Source organism: Diadema setosum, chromosome 4, assembly GCF_964275005.1.
Source record: "Diadema setosum chromosome 4, eeDiaSeto1, whole genome shotgun sequence".
NCBI lineage: Eukaryota > Metazoa > Echinodermata > Echinoidea > Diadematoida > Diadematidae > Diadema > Diadema setosum.
The window spans coordinates 14505720-14521171 of record NC_092688.1 but is presented as its reverse complement, the minus strand read 5'-3'; the positions used below and the strand labels follow the sequence as shown (position 1 = coordinate 14521171).

General features: G+C 37.1%; 1 protein-coding gene across 1 annotated transcript in view; it reads right to left on the bottom strand.

The window, feature by feature from the left end:
• Nucleotides 1–15452, bottom strand: part of LOC140226907 (oxysterol-binding protein 1-like) — a 114864-nt gene that overhangs the window by 56296 nt on the left and 43116 nt on the right. Inside the window, exon 3 of the mRNA XM_072307336.1 lies at nucleotides 2590–2837. Within this exon, the coding sequence (XP_072163437.1) occupies nucleotides 2590–2837 (248 nt within the window). The remainder of the gene's footprint in view (nucleotides 1–2589; nucleotides 2838–15452) is intronic.

Here is a 15452-nt window from a genome sequence, read left to right as displayed (position 1 = left end):
CTAAGCTTTGTATAAAAGATGTCATTTTGTTTTGATCAACACTGCATGATTTCACAATGAAACATAATTCTTACAATTGAAGTTTTGCATAAAAGAAAAGCTATAATCTACACTCACATGACAACTAAAAACAAGCATCACATTATTCAGGGGCAAATCCCCCCAACCCACTCATAAATCCTAAGACCTCTCAGGCAGTGCTCTGGCTTAGGAACAGCACTTGGTCTATGAATTTAATTAAGTTTGATCAAACTGATACTGGAAGCGTTTTTGCAATTGCTTTTAGCATATTGACACCGTGTGAAGATAATACCCATCATTATTTCCTCTAAACATTTGAAACATCAGCATCATAATGTGATACGATAATGACAAGAGCGTATGTAGATCCAACTGCACAGAGGAAGTACATACTGTTAGTGTAAAACCAGACATTTTTGTGTGCATTTTAATTTCAAGAATTTCACGAGCCAAAATTTATGAAATTAAAATGTGAGTGAAAGTTTTTACGTTATATGCACTGAATGTCAGTGGCAATCTGCAAAAATTTCATGCCACATGCCACAGTCGGCTCCAATTTGAAAGATATATTATATAATATGCCCTGAAAATTTCTCGCTTTACAGTAGCGAAAGAGATATTACATCCCATAGAAAAGAACAAGAGATGTAACACAGGAGAGAGGGGAAGAAGGAAAAAGAGAGAGAATAAAAAAGGAGAGAGGAAAGAGAGTTATGAAGGAAAAAGGAAGACCTACAAGGGAAAGGACGATGAACAGAAGGACACAACAACAGGAAGTGAACAAGGAGACAGAATGACAAACAAGCATACGGCTGAACAGAACATGGCATAGGGAGACAGGAAAGACAACAACCAAGTTGATAATGCAGAAATCTTGTTTACTCCACTGCTCTATTACTCTGTTAACGTCCTTGATTACGACTGATGATATTACTGAAGTTCTTTGTAATACTGGGGGCCTCAGCCAAGAACAGGGACTGGTACATGTAGTGAGAATGGAAAACATTAGGCCTAAAAAGAGATATGTAGCAAGGTTGAAAATGGTAAAGGGCTAAAAACAAAAGTGCTAATCTGCATTGTGAGTATCATTAGACTCTAAATACCTCCCCTAGAAAAAGACAGAACATAAATTTATGTGTTCACAGTTTTAATACAGTGTATGTATGAAGGAGAATCCATTTATTTGGAACATCACATGCACTAATAATATCAAAACAAAAGATACCTTTAGTTATCTTTGATCTGCATTTAGTGATTAACTCTGTTAATTCTTAAAGTCACGCAAACAAAGAAAGAAGGTAAGGCCTGAGCAATAAATCAACCACAATATTTGCCTGAAGAGGATGATACCTGTAGTGCATATTAAAAACCAAACGACAAACTGTAGCAGTAAAAAATATCATATACATCTTTTTTTTTTTTTTAAATTGAATAACTTTCTCAATGCATGGACACACAGCTTAGACTTACATGAATGAGGGGAGGTAAATTGGAAGTTGCTGAGCTACATGATATAGAATATTCAGCAAAGGGAATTTACAATGACATATACATGAACTCTGCACACAAGCACTGCAAACAAGACATGGATTGAAGATCATCCACCAACAGAGGGCAGCAGACAGGCAGCCATCATCAGAGCAATTGGGTTTGTAGGCATAACACACCACAGCAGCTTCGCAGGAGTCAAGATTGTCTCAGCACTCATTCTGGTAATGAACATGGGCTGAATACAACACAGCCAACTGACAACTTTCTAAAAAAAACATCCTTTTCTACAACTGAAATGGCAATCATCATATTTGATGAAAAAAAAAATAGAATTGAATTCTTTTCACATGAATATCTTGTCAAAGTGCCTTTAAGACAGACTGTAGAATTGACAAGGAATGCAATTCAATTAAATTTTTAAGAATTTATGTCACCTTTTCCATACCATTGATTTTTAGAATGGAAAATGAAGCTGTACTACATGTAGTCAACCCAGGGTAAGTAGATCTAAATGCCAACTGGCCAAGACCTACTGAATACATGCATAGCAATCTCTGGCTCGTAATCATTTGTGGCACTACAGTGCACTCCCGTTATAATGAACACTAATGAACGTTATAATGAACGGTTACAACGAAATAAAAATTCAGGCCGTAACATTATCAGTTCTATGTATTTTTATTGTTCATTTGTTCGGTTACAACTAAATTGCAATATAATGAAAGAAAATTGCCGGTCCCGAGGACTTCGTTATAACGAGAGTCCACTGTATTCAATAGCTTTCTTCATTTTTTTCTTATTGCCAGAATCAGTGTCTTTCCCTCACACGATTCCTCCAAACAGATTTTGCTTTCTCAACATTTTTGAATTACATTCAACTATCTACCCCCCCCCCCCTTTCTCTTCCTTTTGTTTTTATTGTCTAAAGTGTAAACTAGTAACCTGTTGAAGATGAGTCCTGAGAATACTTGGGCAGGTGTCTATAAGAAAATGCGTGATTAGCAAAATCAGTCTGTCCTCAACGGGTTAATGTTTCAACACCTGCATAAAACACACACGAGTGGCGAGCTGACTTACGTTAATCATGGCGTTGGATGTTATTCTGAACAGCGTCGCTCGCTCGCTGATGCCTTTCAGACGGGACGAAGCCTGCGCTGGATCTTCGGTGACCTCCAGCTCCGAGAGCGCCCTCTGAAGTGCGGCCCCGTGCTTTCCTATCAGATCATTGCACGTGTTCAGGTCCTCCAGTTTACTGGTCAGCTGCCTCAGTGTCGTCTGGACCTCGTTTCGGTCAGTTTCTGGCGGTAGCACCTCCTCGTCATCATCTGGACGACAGAAGAGTAAAAAGTGACCAATGAGATCGTTTAGAGCTTTTGCATTTAAGTGATAGGTTTCTGGACTCCACGGGGAAGGGAGGTGTCTTGACTCGACTTTGGCAGGTAATGAATAAAAGCCTAAATTAACATCCGAAGCTGCAGTTGACTTTCTAAACTTTTTGAGCCTTAAAGTATTTACAGGGAATCTGTACATCAGATATTTTTCGGAATGACTCGGTAGATGAATATTTCCACGGTTAATGATCGTGATAAAATGCTCAAGCAAATTTAAACTTCCCATTCAAAGTTAAATCATTTTGCTGTATCACAAGTACAGGTATGCTACAACTATCACCAAGACTGACATAAGACTAGCTGTTTTAAGCATGAGTACAATGTACAGTGAAGTTGCCTCATCACAGGATTGCCCAGATGTAAATGGTCTTACAGTCCACAATGAGTACGCCATATTTCATGAGCTTATATGCCATATTTCACAAGTGTATATTTCACAAGTCATAACTTGCAAAACAACTTTGCCCAAGTAACTTCGCTCAAGAAACTTGAGCGAAGGAATCAGAAATAAGTCTGTTCCCTTTAAAGGGAAGAGTCAGCAACTTGCTACCTTGGAGATGATGTACACTGCACTGCATCTCAGGAGTAACATTTTGTAATTTAGGAAATATAGTTAACTTGTGCAATTTGCAAAGAATAAAGACATAACCAAAAAAAAAAATGTGGTGGACAGAGTAAGTGCTATGTCTAGGAAAATACTGGATCTTTAATTAACGTACTCATAGAAATGCTCCATTGCAGTAGCCCAGGAAATAATGTAAATACACATAGCTTTCAGAAAGTGAGGTAATAATCCCCTGCCAAGTCAGGATTAATCAGAAATGAATGGACGAAATGACAGCTTCATTATCAAGATGAGCAAGAAGATGTTTAGTGCTGACTTTTAAATAGAAAACAAGTCTGTGTCATGTTTTTAATTATCTTTATTACATGGCAAACATTGGGATGTCTGAAATTAGGCTGGCATAGAAGATCTGAATTGATTAGGCAATGCAAAAATCTATGTATGACATTAGTTTGAATGTAAAATGTACATCGATGTAAAGATGTGATCTACACGAAGTTCCAGAGCTCTGTAAGTCATTAGTGAGGGTTTATGATGCATCAACTGCTATCAACATTGAAGTTCCTGTTGAAAATTATCTAATATGCATTGTAAGTACTGTTAATCTTAAAGCATTTTACATCATGGAGAGGCAATGTATTGTACATGGTAAATCAGATGTAATACTTTAATTTGGTGCATAATTCAAATCTTATGAATGTTTGTTTGTTTGATTTTTTTTTTTTTAAAGACTGAAATTCTTTACCATCAGAAAGCTTATGCAAGATTCACCTAACATAACAGCAACTGATTAATGCGTCTTATTTAGATTATAGATAGTAAAAGGCTTCTTTAGAAACAGAAGAATTTAAAAGCTGAATATTTGGTCTTTATTGAAAATATCCACAGATTTCAAGACATCACCAACAAGTTTACACCAATAAAATGGCAAAACAGAGCTCTGGGAAGATGCAAACACATGAAACCTGCACCAAAGGAAGGACAAGTGTCCAATGTGATGATATGTCCCTCTTGAATTAATTGGCCGTAACATACTCCATGCAATGCTGACATGGGTTTAAAATTTTGAATGCAGAACACAAAACTAGATATGTGGGACTGAGCTAAGAGCACAAAATTAATGACTGTCAACCCTACACTGTGGCATGTCCACAATGTGAGTGGAAGTATAGATACAACTGTATAACATTCAACTGTAAGGACAACAGGCATACACTTCTGGGGACACCCTGTTACCCGATGCACGAGCAGTAACTTACAAAATGTAAAAGGTGCACTGGTTTGTTTTGATGATATGTGCACACGTTTTTCTAATGGAGCAGTCATCCATTATAACTGATGACGGGGCTGTGTATCACAACACTGCGGTGTCATTACATCGGTAATTGCGGGATGGAACCCTTTCCATCGTCCCAATGCCAACCCACTGCAGTTACATCTTCAATTTGCAGCGGGGAAAACAACTACAATACACATGTAAATCAAATTCTAACGCCCAGTTGTAAAATCTCAGAAAGTGGAAGGGAAAGAGAAGGGCATTGTATGGTGGCCTTGCAATGACAGCAATCACAAAATTCATGCAGTAAAGGTGGTGGTTTCTTCTGAATATGTCTTTAGCTTCCTAACTTTCTCTTGGAGCACTTGGAGCACACACTTGTTCATTCACATGCTTGTAGTAGTACGGTGGTGAAGTCTGTCATTTAGACATAAACTGCTTGACGAGTAGGAATGTTTAGAGAGGGAGATAGGGAAAGAAAGAGAGAAGTGAGCAACAATGTTTAACTAGTTGCTCGTACACATTAACACAGCATGGCATGAATTACTGTCTCTGGGGCGTTGCATCTTTGGTGGAATGGTTAAACAGCAAGTTTCCGTCCATAATGTCCAAATCTTGTAGACAATAAAAACCTCCTTTCCAAACATACACAGCAACAATCATCCAGGAAAGGATCAGTATTTTGGTGGCTGTGGCACCTAATTTCTTGACTCGCAAAGTCAGAAGCACATAGAGAAAGCGCAAGACTGAAGATGGCAGTTTGGATCATAGGCTGTGCTACACTGTACCTCAGCTTTCCCTCTGCTGACTCTGTACTGCACAACATATCCTCCGCCATACACCACACACTCTCACTATGAGCGTGTTTCTACTGAGAGCACTTTGCATCACCTCTCATCACCATGAATTTTGTCCCCCGCATCACCTCGTATTTTACGACCACTCGAGCTGTTTCTACAGAACGATGAATACGTGGTGATGCGAGGTGACGTGCTAAATGAGGTGAATCTGGAAGTCGCATATATTTTCAGGTCACTGGTAGGTCACTGAATTTTGTTTAGCCTTTCCATTCAAAATGCCCTAACCCTCACCAAAAGTTCCTGCCACTTGGTTATCAGGAATCGGTCATTGCAGGTCGAGGGTCCTGTTAATGCTCCCCCGGGGCTCCGACATACTAACATTAGTATTCCAGCGAAAACGAATTAGGGAATCTACATCTTCGAGGCGATACGATTTTATGGGAAAATGAACGCAGTGTAAAAATCAGAGTACATGTATATAGTATGATAGGCTGATGAGCACGCAAACAATTTAGACGATGGATGCACGCAATTCACATGTACTCACCTCACCCGGTGTGTTTCTACTGAGAATCGTTCCTCGCATCACCACGCATCGACCACCTCAAAAGGTGGACGACGGAGCACCTCGCATCACCTCGCATCGGCCACTACCCGATCTGTTTCTACTGAGGAAAAATTTGAGGTGTCACCACGCATCATCGCGCATCACCATGTATCACCATGAATCACCTCGCATCGCCTGGCATCACCTCAAATTTTCAATGCTCAGTAGAAACACGCTCTATCATCCACTATCAAACAAAAGGCAGAACTTATCCATAGTCTCGAGATGATGCACTGATCAATATTGAATGGGTTAAACAAAAATCCTCCAAAAAAAAAATTAACAAAGCAGGGAATGAAAAAGTAGCACTGCCCATCCCTGACATGTAAAAGAAGTCCATGTGTAATTCTGTTAGCATGTTTGTTTATTTTTGTCTTCCCAGGCAGGTCAATCTTTAACCTGAAAGCTCTCTAGTAATGTCTTTCAACCGTTAAGCAATAAATCACGGCTAATGCAAGCTTACAGCATCCCCCCTTTCCAACCTCTTCCCCGTGATCAGTCATCCAAATCTAGCCTACCTTAAAGGGATAGTATAGTTTGGTTGAGACAGGGATTTAGGCTTTAATTTTTAATAGGATGATTGGAAACCACTTACATGTATATAAAGTATGAAAGAGCACACAATTCTAAAACGAATTCAAATCTTATTTGATGAAAATTGGTTTTGAAATGGTTTAGATATCTAAAAACAAGGTAAAAAAAAGTGGTCATAATGAAAGGTAGGATCCATCTTTCAATAGGACTTCTCTGAATTTGGATATCTCAGTCATTTCAAAACTGATTTTGGTCGAATAAACTTTCTCTTGAAATTGTGTGCTCTTTAATATGTCACATAAGAAATTTGTCATTATCTAATAAGAAGTTAAACCCTGACTTTCCATCTTAATCAAAACTATACCATCCCTTTAACCATGTCAACTCAAAACCATGCATAATTTATTTTGCTGTTTTTGTTTTTGTTTCAATGAATGTGTTATGGACATGGAGCCTTATGCAGAATGCATAAGAGAGACCTAGGTGACATACTGTCCCAGAAGATACCACTTGAACAACTAACTATATATTCTTTTTTTCCTTTCTTTCGAATAAAAGTTCACACTGCTTTATAGCAAGTGAATGATTAAGAGATTTTTGCGTTGATAATCACAATCTGATTTCTAGAGCTTTTCTGTATTATTTAAAACCCTTGATACACCGGGTTAAACTCTCACCAATGCAGCATATCAGTAAAGGTAAGAAATTTTCAAATTGTTACTTACCTTCTACTGTATCTCCCCCCCCCCCCCCTTCTCTCTCTCTCTTGAAACAAAAATATACAAATAAAATAATCCTATTAACCATGTACTGACTGAAAAAAAACATACACTGTATTACACTGTCCCTAGCATTCCAATTTGACATTCCTTGCACAAAATGGTATTGCTCATGCAAATGTTACAACACTACCAGCTAACCCCAATGGTTTCATATCTACAGCTGAAGAACTGTACAATGGGAAGAAAATGAGCTGGCTGCTTCCTCACCAACGCCTGCATAATGAGCAGCTTGTCATGAATGCTGCAATGCAGACACTTACATGTAATATCTTTGTCAAAGCGATATGAATTTACATCGCTGAGATGCTACAGACTGAGATTATATCACGTCTCCAGAAAAGTTTGCCGAGATTAGACATTCACCGAAATGCAACTTGGGTATTGTGGCGCTGACTGCGCAACCACTTATATTTTGTTTCTCGTTGCTTGAATCAGAATGCAATACAAGAAAACTGTTCATCTGCATCAATATGCACTGGAATGTGTCTGTGCTTATTTGCACCCAGGGTAGTAAGTGTAGATGATGATATTCACTACTGTTTATGCCATATATTTCACAGAGTTTTTATTTCTGTGAATTTCTCAAGTCAGGTACCCTTTGCAAATTTGAGAACATGTGAAAATATCGACTCTGATCCCAACATGAATGTGATGTGCACACATACATTTGTACATCTCTTCATCTATTGCTTTACTCCACTATCATGAATTTACTCAATCTCAAATGTTGTGAAGTCCTGATTCGCAAAATATTAGACTTGCCAAATATATGGTGCACAGTGACTGTATTCTTCACATAGAAAAAAGAAACCCATATTTCTTGCAGGCTTTCTATAAAAATTTACATGTGTGTTTGTCTGTCTATCCATCTGTCTGTATGTCTGTGTGGTTACATCCATGCTGACACATTGCACAACAACTGAATTTAAACTTATAACCAGAACCTGAACCAAATTTCCTCAGAACTATTTTCAAAGTACACTAGTATGGACATTGTACAGTTTTCAGGGTTGGGTAGAAGTAACATATTACATGTACACGGCTGTTTTTCACACTTTTGCCTGTAAGACTGATACAATTTTGTAATCAGCTGTTTGAACACTAAATGCTGAACATTCAAACAGACTGACAGCAAAGGTAACGGGTCCAAACAAAATCTCACACTGGTCCTCAAGTTATGCTATAACTACAGACAGTTCAATTCAACACACACTGAATGTCCAGGAGATAATGTTTGTACAACATAATAAAATGATGCTGAAACATCACACTCAAGTCTCCATGCAGAACACTGCATAGCAGTCACATGATACTCTTGGAATGTTGTGGGTAGAAAATGCAATCACACTCACTTTGCTTGGAAAAAGGGGGATGCATGAGGTAGATATCTTTTAAATCCCTTCAGGAGGAAGAAATTTTTTCCTTGCAAAAGCTGCCTAATTCCATCCCATCTCGCATCCTCACAAAAAAGGGAAGAAATACATGTGTATGATTTCATGATAATCCTCAGACATCAATTGACGTCAGAGTACGACTGAAGAAATTACAACTGAAGCCAAGGAAAAAAAAAAAATCTTAAATTCCCTTCATTTTTTTTGGAGGGGGGCAGTGATAACAACCTCTTGAAAATATAAAAATCATTATTCTTAAGTACACAATTTATTACATTGAAATGAAATAAAGGTCAAAAGTTCTCTTTAAGTGTTCCTTATCATAGATGACAATATAAATCCAGGGAAATGTTAGGCCAATATGGCAAATAAAAATGCTGTCACAATGACTATGAATGATGCAAATAGTTGAATACTAGATGACTTGCTAAACTGTGTTCAAAGTTGAAGTGAACCATGCAAACCACAACATGATACAATGTACAATGGAAGTCCCGACTGTCCTAATTGTCCAAAGCATTGTTGCCACAATTCGGGCCGGCACTACAAAATAACCAAGCATGCTACCAACTTTGGGACCTTTTGGTCAACTTTTGCACCAAATGTGCAAATGCTGTCATATTAACTGCTCTGTTTTCATTACTCACCCTGTACATGCTAAGCCACCTGTATCAACAGGTACACAACTATTTTCATGCTGTTTCTGTAGATGGTGTCGCTTGGCCACCAAACTATTGCACTCAGATTGGAAAAAAAAAATAAAATTGCACCGCTGAAGGATCATGCATACACACGTAATTGTGCATTACACATATGTTGTTGTTTTAAAAGAAAGAAGAGAGAGAGAGAAATGGGGCCCTATACAAATAATTTGCCTCAGACAGCACGTCTATAACATAAAACAAACATTATAAATCTTCTAAGAGAGATCTAAACAGGAATATTAAATATACCAAGTCTCCACGAGGGAGCTCATATCGTCTCCACGAGGGAGCTCATATTGTCTCCATAGAGGAGCTCATTAATTCTCCACGAGGGAGCTCATATTGTCTCCACAAAGGAGCTCATTAAGTCTCCACGAGGGAGCTCATATGATATGGAGCTCATATGATATACACATAATTGTGCTATTACATGTGATATTTGGTGCTTCAATGCTACATTTGTACAATGAAAATTACTGCATTGCTGAGGGCAGTATAAAAGTAGCACTGGTCATCTACTGCTCGAGGCTCTCCCCCTCTCATTCATAAATCACATGTGAAAAGAAAATGAATACATTTAAGACAATAAAGGATTTTCAGAATCAAAATGAAATTTAAGATGATTTCGAAGCAAAGTTTTTTTTTAGTAGAGATATCAGCAGGATAAAGTACAATGTATGTTTTAGAAAGTTTGATGAGTTCAGCTTTTAGAAGCTGTTGTTATTTTCAATCACAAAGTAATGAGCAACTTGATGAAACTTTTGAGAATTGCATATATATGTTCTAAATTTAGAGTGCAAATTGCAGAATATATCAAGAATTGCATTTAATAAGTTTTCACTTTCAAATGTCAGGGTTCTTTTTTTTTCATGACAAGTACATAGATTTATCAAAAAACTTGATGACATTGCTCATTTAGTCAACAAAACAATCCTCCAAGTGGTAATACCCATAGTGCAAAAAATATATACACAAGATTGTTCAGCCCGTCTGATGCAGTTAATGAAATACAGTATGGATTATTACACTTTGAAACCCAAACACAGCCATGACATAATTAGAATACAGGAAAAGTGGAAATTTTCATGTAATTTTTTGTGCTTGGCCAGGTAAGATGAATTTTGTGTGTTTTAATTCTGCGGGATCATTACATAAAACAAGCAGACTATTAATGTGCTAAAATATTCAAGCTACTTTCATATCACACAAATGTGCGGAAATTTCGACATTGCGCAATTTCTATTTTCACAGTAACAGGCCAAAATGTACGCGCTTGGCCACAGTTTGATATGTGAGAGCTTCACAGAAAGTACTAGGGATAGGTACAGTATGGTACTATGCCAGGATGGGTTACTCAACGGTAATTACACAGCTAAGAAACCACACTCATATTCATTCTGTAACCGAATGTAAATATGTGCACATGTGTTCAAAAAAATTGAAATGAAATAAAATTAAATTAAATTTGAGCATAAATCTACAATATTCAAAGTGATATTATATGTTCTCAATAACACTACATACATAGCAGAGTTTGGTTGATAATATGATTTAGAAATTGTTACACATTTTAGACTAGACAGAACAAAACAAAAAATCTCACACAAACCGTGTGTAACTAGCTTTTCATCAATGCACCGATTTCAAACTAAGGTGTTACAAATATCATCAAATTCATCACATGACATCGATAATGACAATGCTTAGAAATTAAAAAAAAAGAATTAATAATAAAATATGTTGTACACATTATGCCAAAAAGAACTATAACATGCAAAGGTTGGTATTCACCACTGACACAGATCCCTCATCAGCTGAATAATATGTCAGAGATGAGCACATGTAAACACGGATACGGGAAGACAATGCTGCATACAGTGTAGAGAAAGCTAAAATCTAGAGCCTACTATTGTAGCAGATCCCATTTGCAATCTCTGAACATTCTACAGTAGAATCTGCAGCTAATCTAACGTATCTCCTCCAAATATCGAGCAACTGCATTTTGCGCATCATTTGCTATTAAAAGCATATTAGGATAGTACAGATTTTTGTTTCAAATATTGTCCAGTATAACAGATAAGTAGCAAACATTTAATTGCCCTCCAAACAAATCCCTCCCATCATATACAGACATACAAGCAAGAAATATAGAAATATCAAAGGCTTTAAAGGTAGGGAATCCCATTTGCATGCCTTAAATGAAGAGTTGTATAAATACAGTGGTATGTTGAAGAGAGTATCATTTTAGAAACTCCCATAAAGTATTGAAAGTGGAAGGTAACATTTAGTACATTTTTATTGACCGTTAGATTTTGAATTGAATTTTTTTTGCGGGGCTCACCGTAAATTCCAGTACATTTTACTAGGCTACCTTTGCAGACCCATGCATTGCATGTGTGTCCATCATGTATATTTTGTGAAGAAAGTTCATCAAAACTTACAAACATTTCTATATAAATTCTTGCCACACACTCTATATGTTATTACATCAGCTCTTATACTTTTAGATTTGTGTTTATAGATTAAAAAAATACAGAAGACTGCAACAAAAAGGCTTAAGTGTGGCTGACACACAGAACTACTGAGTAGTTGAGTTTTGTGCATTATTCAAATTGCAGATAACTGTTGACTTCTAAATTTCTCAGCAGTGGCCTAAACAAGTCCCCTGAGGATCATATTTAATGTTTTGCTGCATTTTGGGAGGTCTGTAAAAGGTATCCCCTACCTTTCAAGTTGTTAGGAATCCTGGACATGGTGTTAATGTTGTACCATCGATGTACTAAAAGATCCTCTACTTAGCTGCATTTAAATGCACTATGCAACATAAGGATGTCCTGTAAGTAATGCATTTTGTCCCAAATCATTTTTTTTTTTCAAATTGCTGCCTACTGTAACCCCAAAATGTGTCTATCTACTTTCTTCTTTCAATGGCATTTAATTTCTTACATCAATAAATCAGAACATGTATCCATGGAGCTACTGGTACATTGTAGCTCCATGATGTATCAAAGCATACATTGTAGCAGTGCAATAAATTTTATGCTTTCAGAAAAAACCTTAATGTCCATTATTTATTTATCATGTATAAGACATCTGATGATAGGACTGCATAATTGATTGCATAATGACTAAGTTTTCATACCAAGTCAAATTAAGATGAAATTATGTCCACATATTAATCAAATATCACTTGTGTTTCTTTGAATGAATATGATTTTTAATAACAGTTCCATACATAATGCTATGTTTCACATTCATGCAAATGAAACCCTTGAACTTACATGAATTTGCATGACACAATTTTTGTTTCTTTTATGGAATTTCAAACTTCAACTCACAAGCTTGAAAAATCATACCAAACATTTAAATGTTGAGAAAACGTGAAGTTTTGCCTTTTCAGGGGACCTTATTTTGGACAAGTTTGCCCTGTAATCAACATGCCATTAGCAGTCGTGATCCTAGTCGTTTTTAATCTTGATTTGCGATGAATAGTTTGCATGGTCTATGGAGGGATGAACATTACTGAAGTGAGAGTAAATCAGAAAAAAAAAAAGAGAGAAACATTCAAAAATTACTTGCACCTCTGCACCCAGCAAATAGATGACTGTGGTTTGATATGTACAGTACACTGTACATGTACAATAAATTCCTTTTTTTATGCAGAAGAATCAGGATAAGCAAATATTACGCACAAATTTGAAAAAAAAAAAAACATGACACAAACGGGGAGCTGGACATGAGCGGTACGTGTTAACATGGGGATGGCAAAAAACAAAACCAATGACAACAATTGAAGAGATGGTAGGAATTATAAAAAAAAAAAAGATGCAAAAAGAGGAAATAGTGAATTACTGGGAGGAATTCGCTAAGCAAGCTGGGTGCACATTGTACCTTTTGGCCACTGAATGAGTGTCCATGAAGACAAAGCTGAAATAAACAAGAAAAGTCAATAAACAAAACATGACAGTTGATGTTCTCTCACTACATGCCTCTTGTAATCCTTCACTAAAGTTTCTCCTCATCAGCCCTACCCCCGACCCCCCCCCCCCCCCGCAAAAAAAAAGAAGAATACTGCACTAGTACACAGTACTTAAGCAACTATGGTATCCCCCCCCCCCCCCACAACACACACACTAAAAAAAGAAAAAGAATTAAGTTTTTTACATTGTTTTCCAAAGATGTCAAAAAAAATTACAAGAACAGAAATTTGATCTGAAAACATAATAGAGGATGACATACAAAAAAAAATACCCTCCTGATTAAATTAGGTCTACGAAAACAAGATCAGTCACACAATCTTCTAACACCTACTGTACAGTGTGTATCTCCTGGAGCTGAAAAATCTATGTGTAGAAACATTCTTGATACATTTGACACATAATGTATTTACATAAAATGAATGATGCCTTTCCCAAGCATGCTTCAGTACATGAGCACAGAGCTACAAACAGATCTCCCTGATAGGGTTTAATAGTGGGAATCACATTCCCATACTCAGGCATATCAGCCTACCATTATGCCAGTTCAAACAGATCCGAGAGATTTCACAATTCACTAGATTTTCAGTTGAAGAGGTTGTAAATTACACATGCACAGTCCAACTCAACAGCTATTTTCATATAGTACTTATAGAAATGTTTTTTTTATCTATTTATTTTAATACTCGCTTGTTTATTTTTTCACAACTGTTTAGTTACAGCTATTAACTGGGACATTCTATTCTGCTGCTATGCAGCAAAGCTGCTTTTCAAGGAAGCCCTGAATACATAATACACTACATGCACTTTAGTTTGCTTTTATTGTTCTTTCTTTGTAAAGCATTGTCCTCTGAAGACAGTCTTCCACATGAAGCATCAAGCTTTAAATCTTGCACTGCAAATTACGAAAAATGAAAGGGCAGCCTCACTCACTATCCCCATGGATATTCCCAAAATAAAGCCACAAAGATCCTCCAATATTTTAGGTAATTAATCCAATGACATGTGTCATCTCTTCTGATAAATCATATTTTCCACACACAGAGCAACCAAGTCTCACGCATTCTGCGTGAGACTCAAGCATTTAGGGGCCGTCTCACGATCTCACGCATGACACCCATTTTTTCTCACGCATCGGGCGGAGTCTACAACTTGAGCCTATAATAATGAGCATAGCTCAGAGGACTAAAGTTATTGTTGCAATTGAAGGTATATTTTCCTTTTGTCTTTCAAAATAAGTAAAAAATAGTATACACGTAAAGTAAAATAGTATATAGTATAAAAAATAAAGTATGCACCTGATCGCACCATTAAGAGCAAAAAATTGAAAAAGCTCCCTACCTTGGAAGGGGGGGGGGGGGGAACCCTCCACACCCTCGCTTACGCACACATTTGCGCGCCGAGGTTCCGAGTCATGGAAATCTCATTCATAAAATTTTTTTTAACTTGCCATCCCTGCACACACCCATTCTGGCAGGTCGTATAGAGTAAACAACGCATACAAACACAAATAGGCTGAAGTAAAGACAAACATGGAGAACATTTTAAGCTGCATCTACCTTTGTACTTTCAAGCACACAATAATGGTGCTGTCACTATGTCGCTGTATGCTGGTAGGTACACTGTAAATATTCATCAGAAACTTAAATCAATTCCTCACTGTGTTTGATATGGATAGTGAACATTTGGAAATGTGAACATTTTGTGAATTTGTGTTAAATGTTTACAGTTTGTACATTCACTGTGTTTAAGCGCCACAGCCACATAAATATTCACTCAGTACTGATGATTATTAACTCGACAGCTGGTTTAAACATTGTGCCCTTTCACTATGTCTTGGTGCTCAAGTGACTTTATGATAATTGTCATCAACCAAAACGATGAGATCGAGCCTGCCATTACAGCTTTAATAC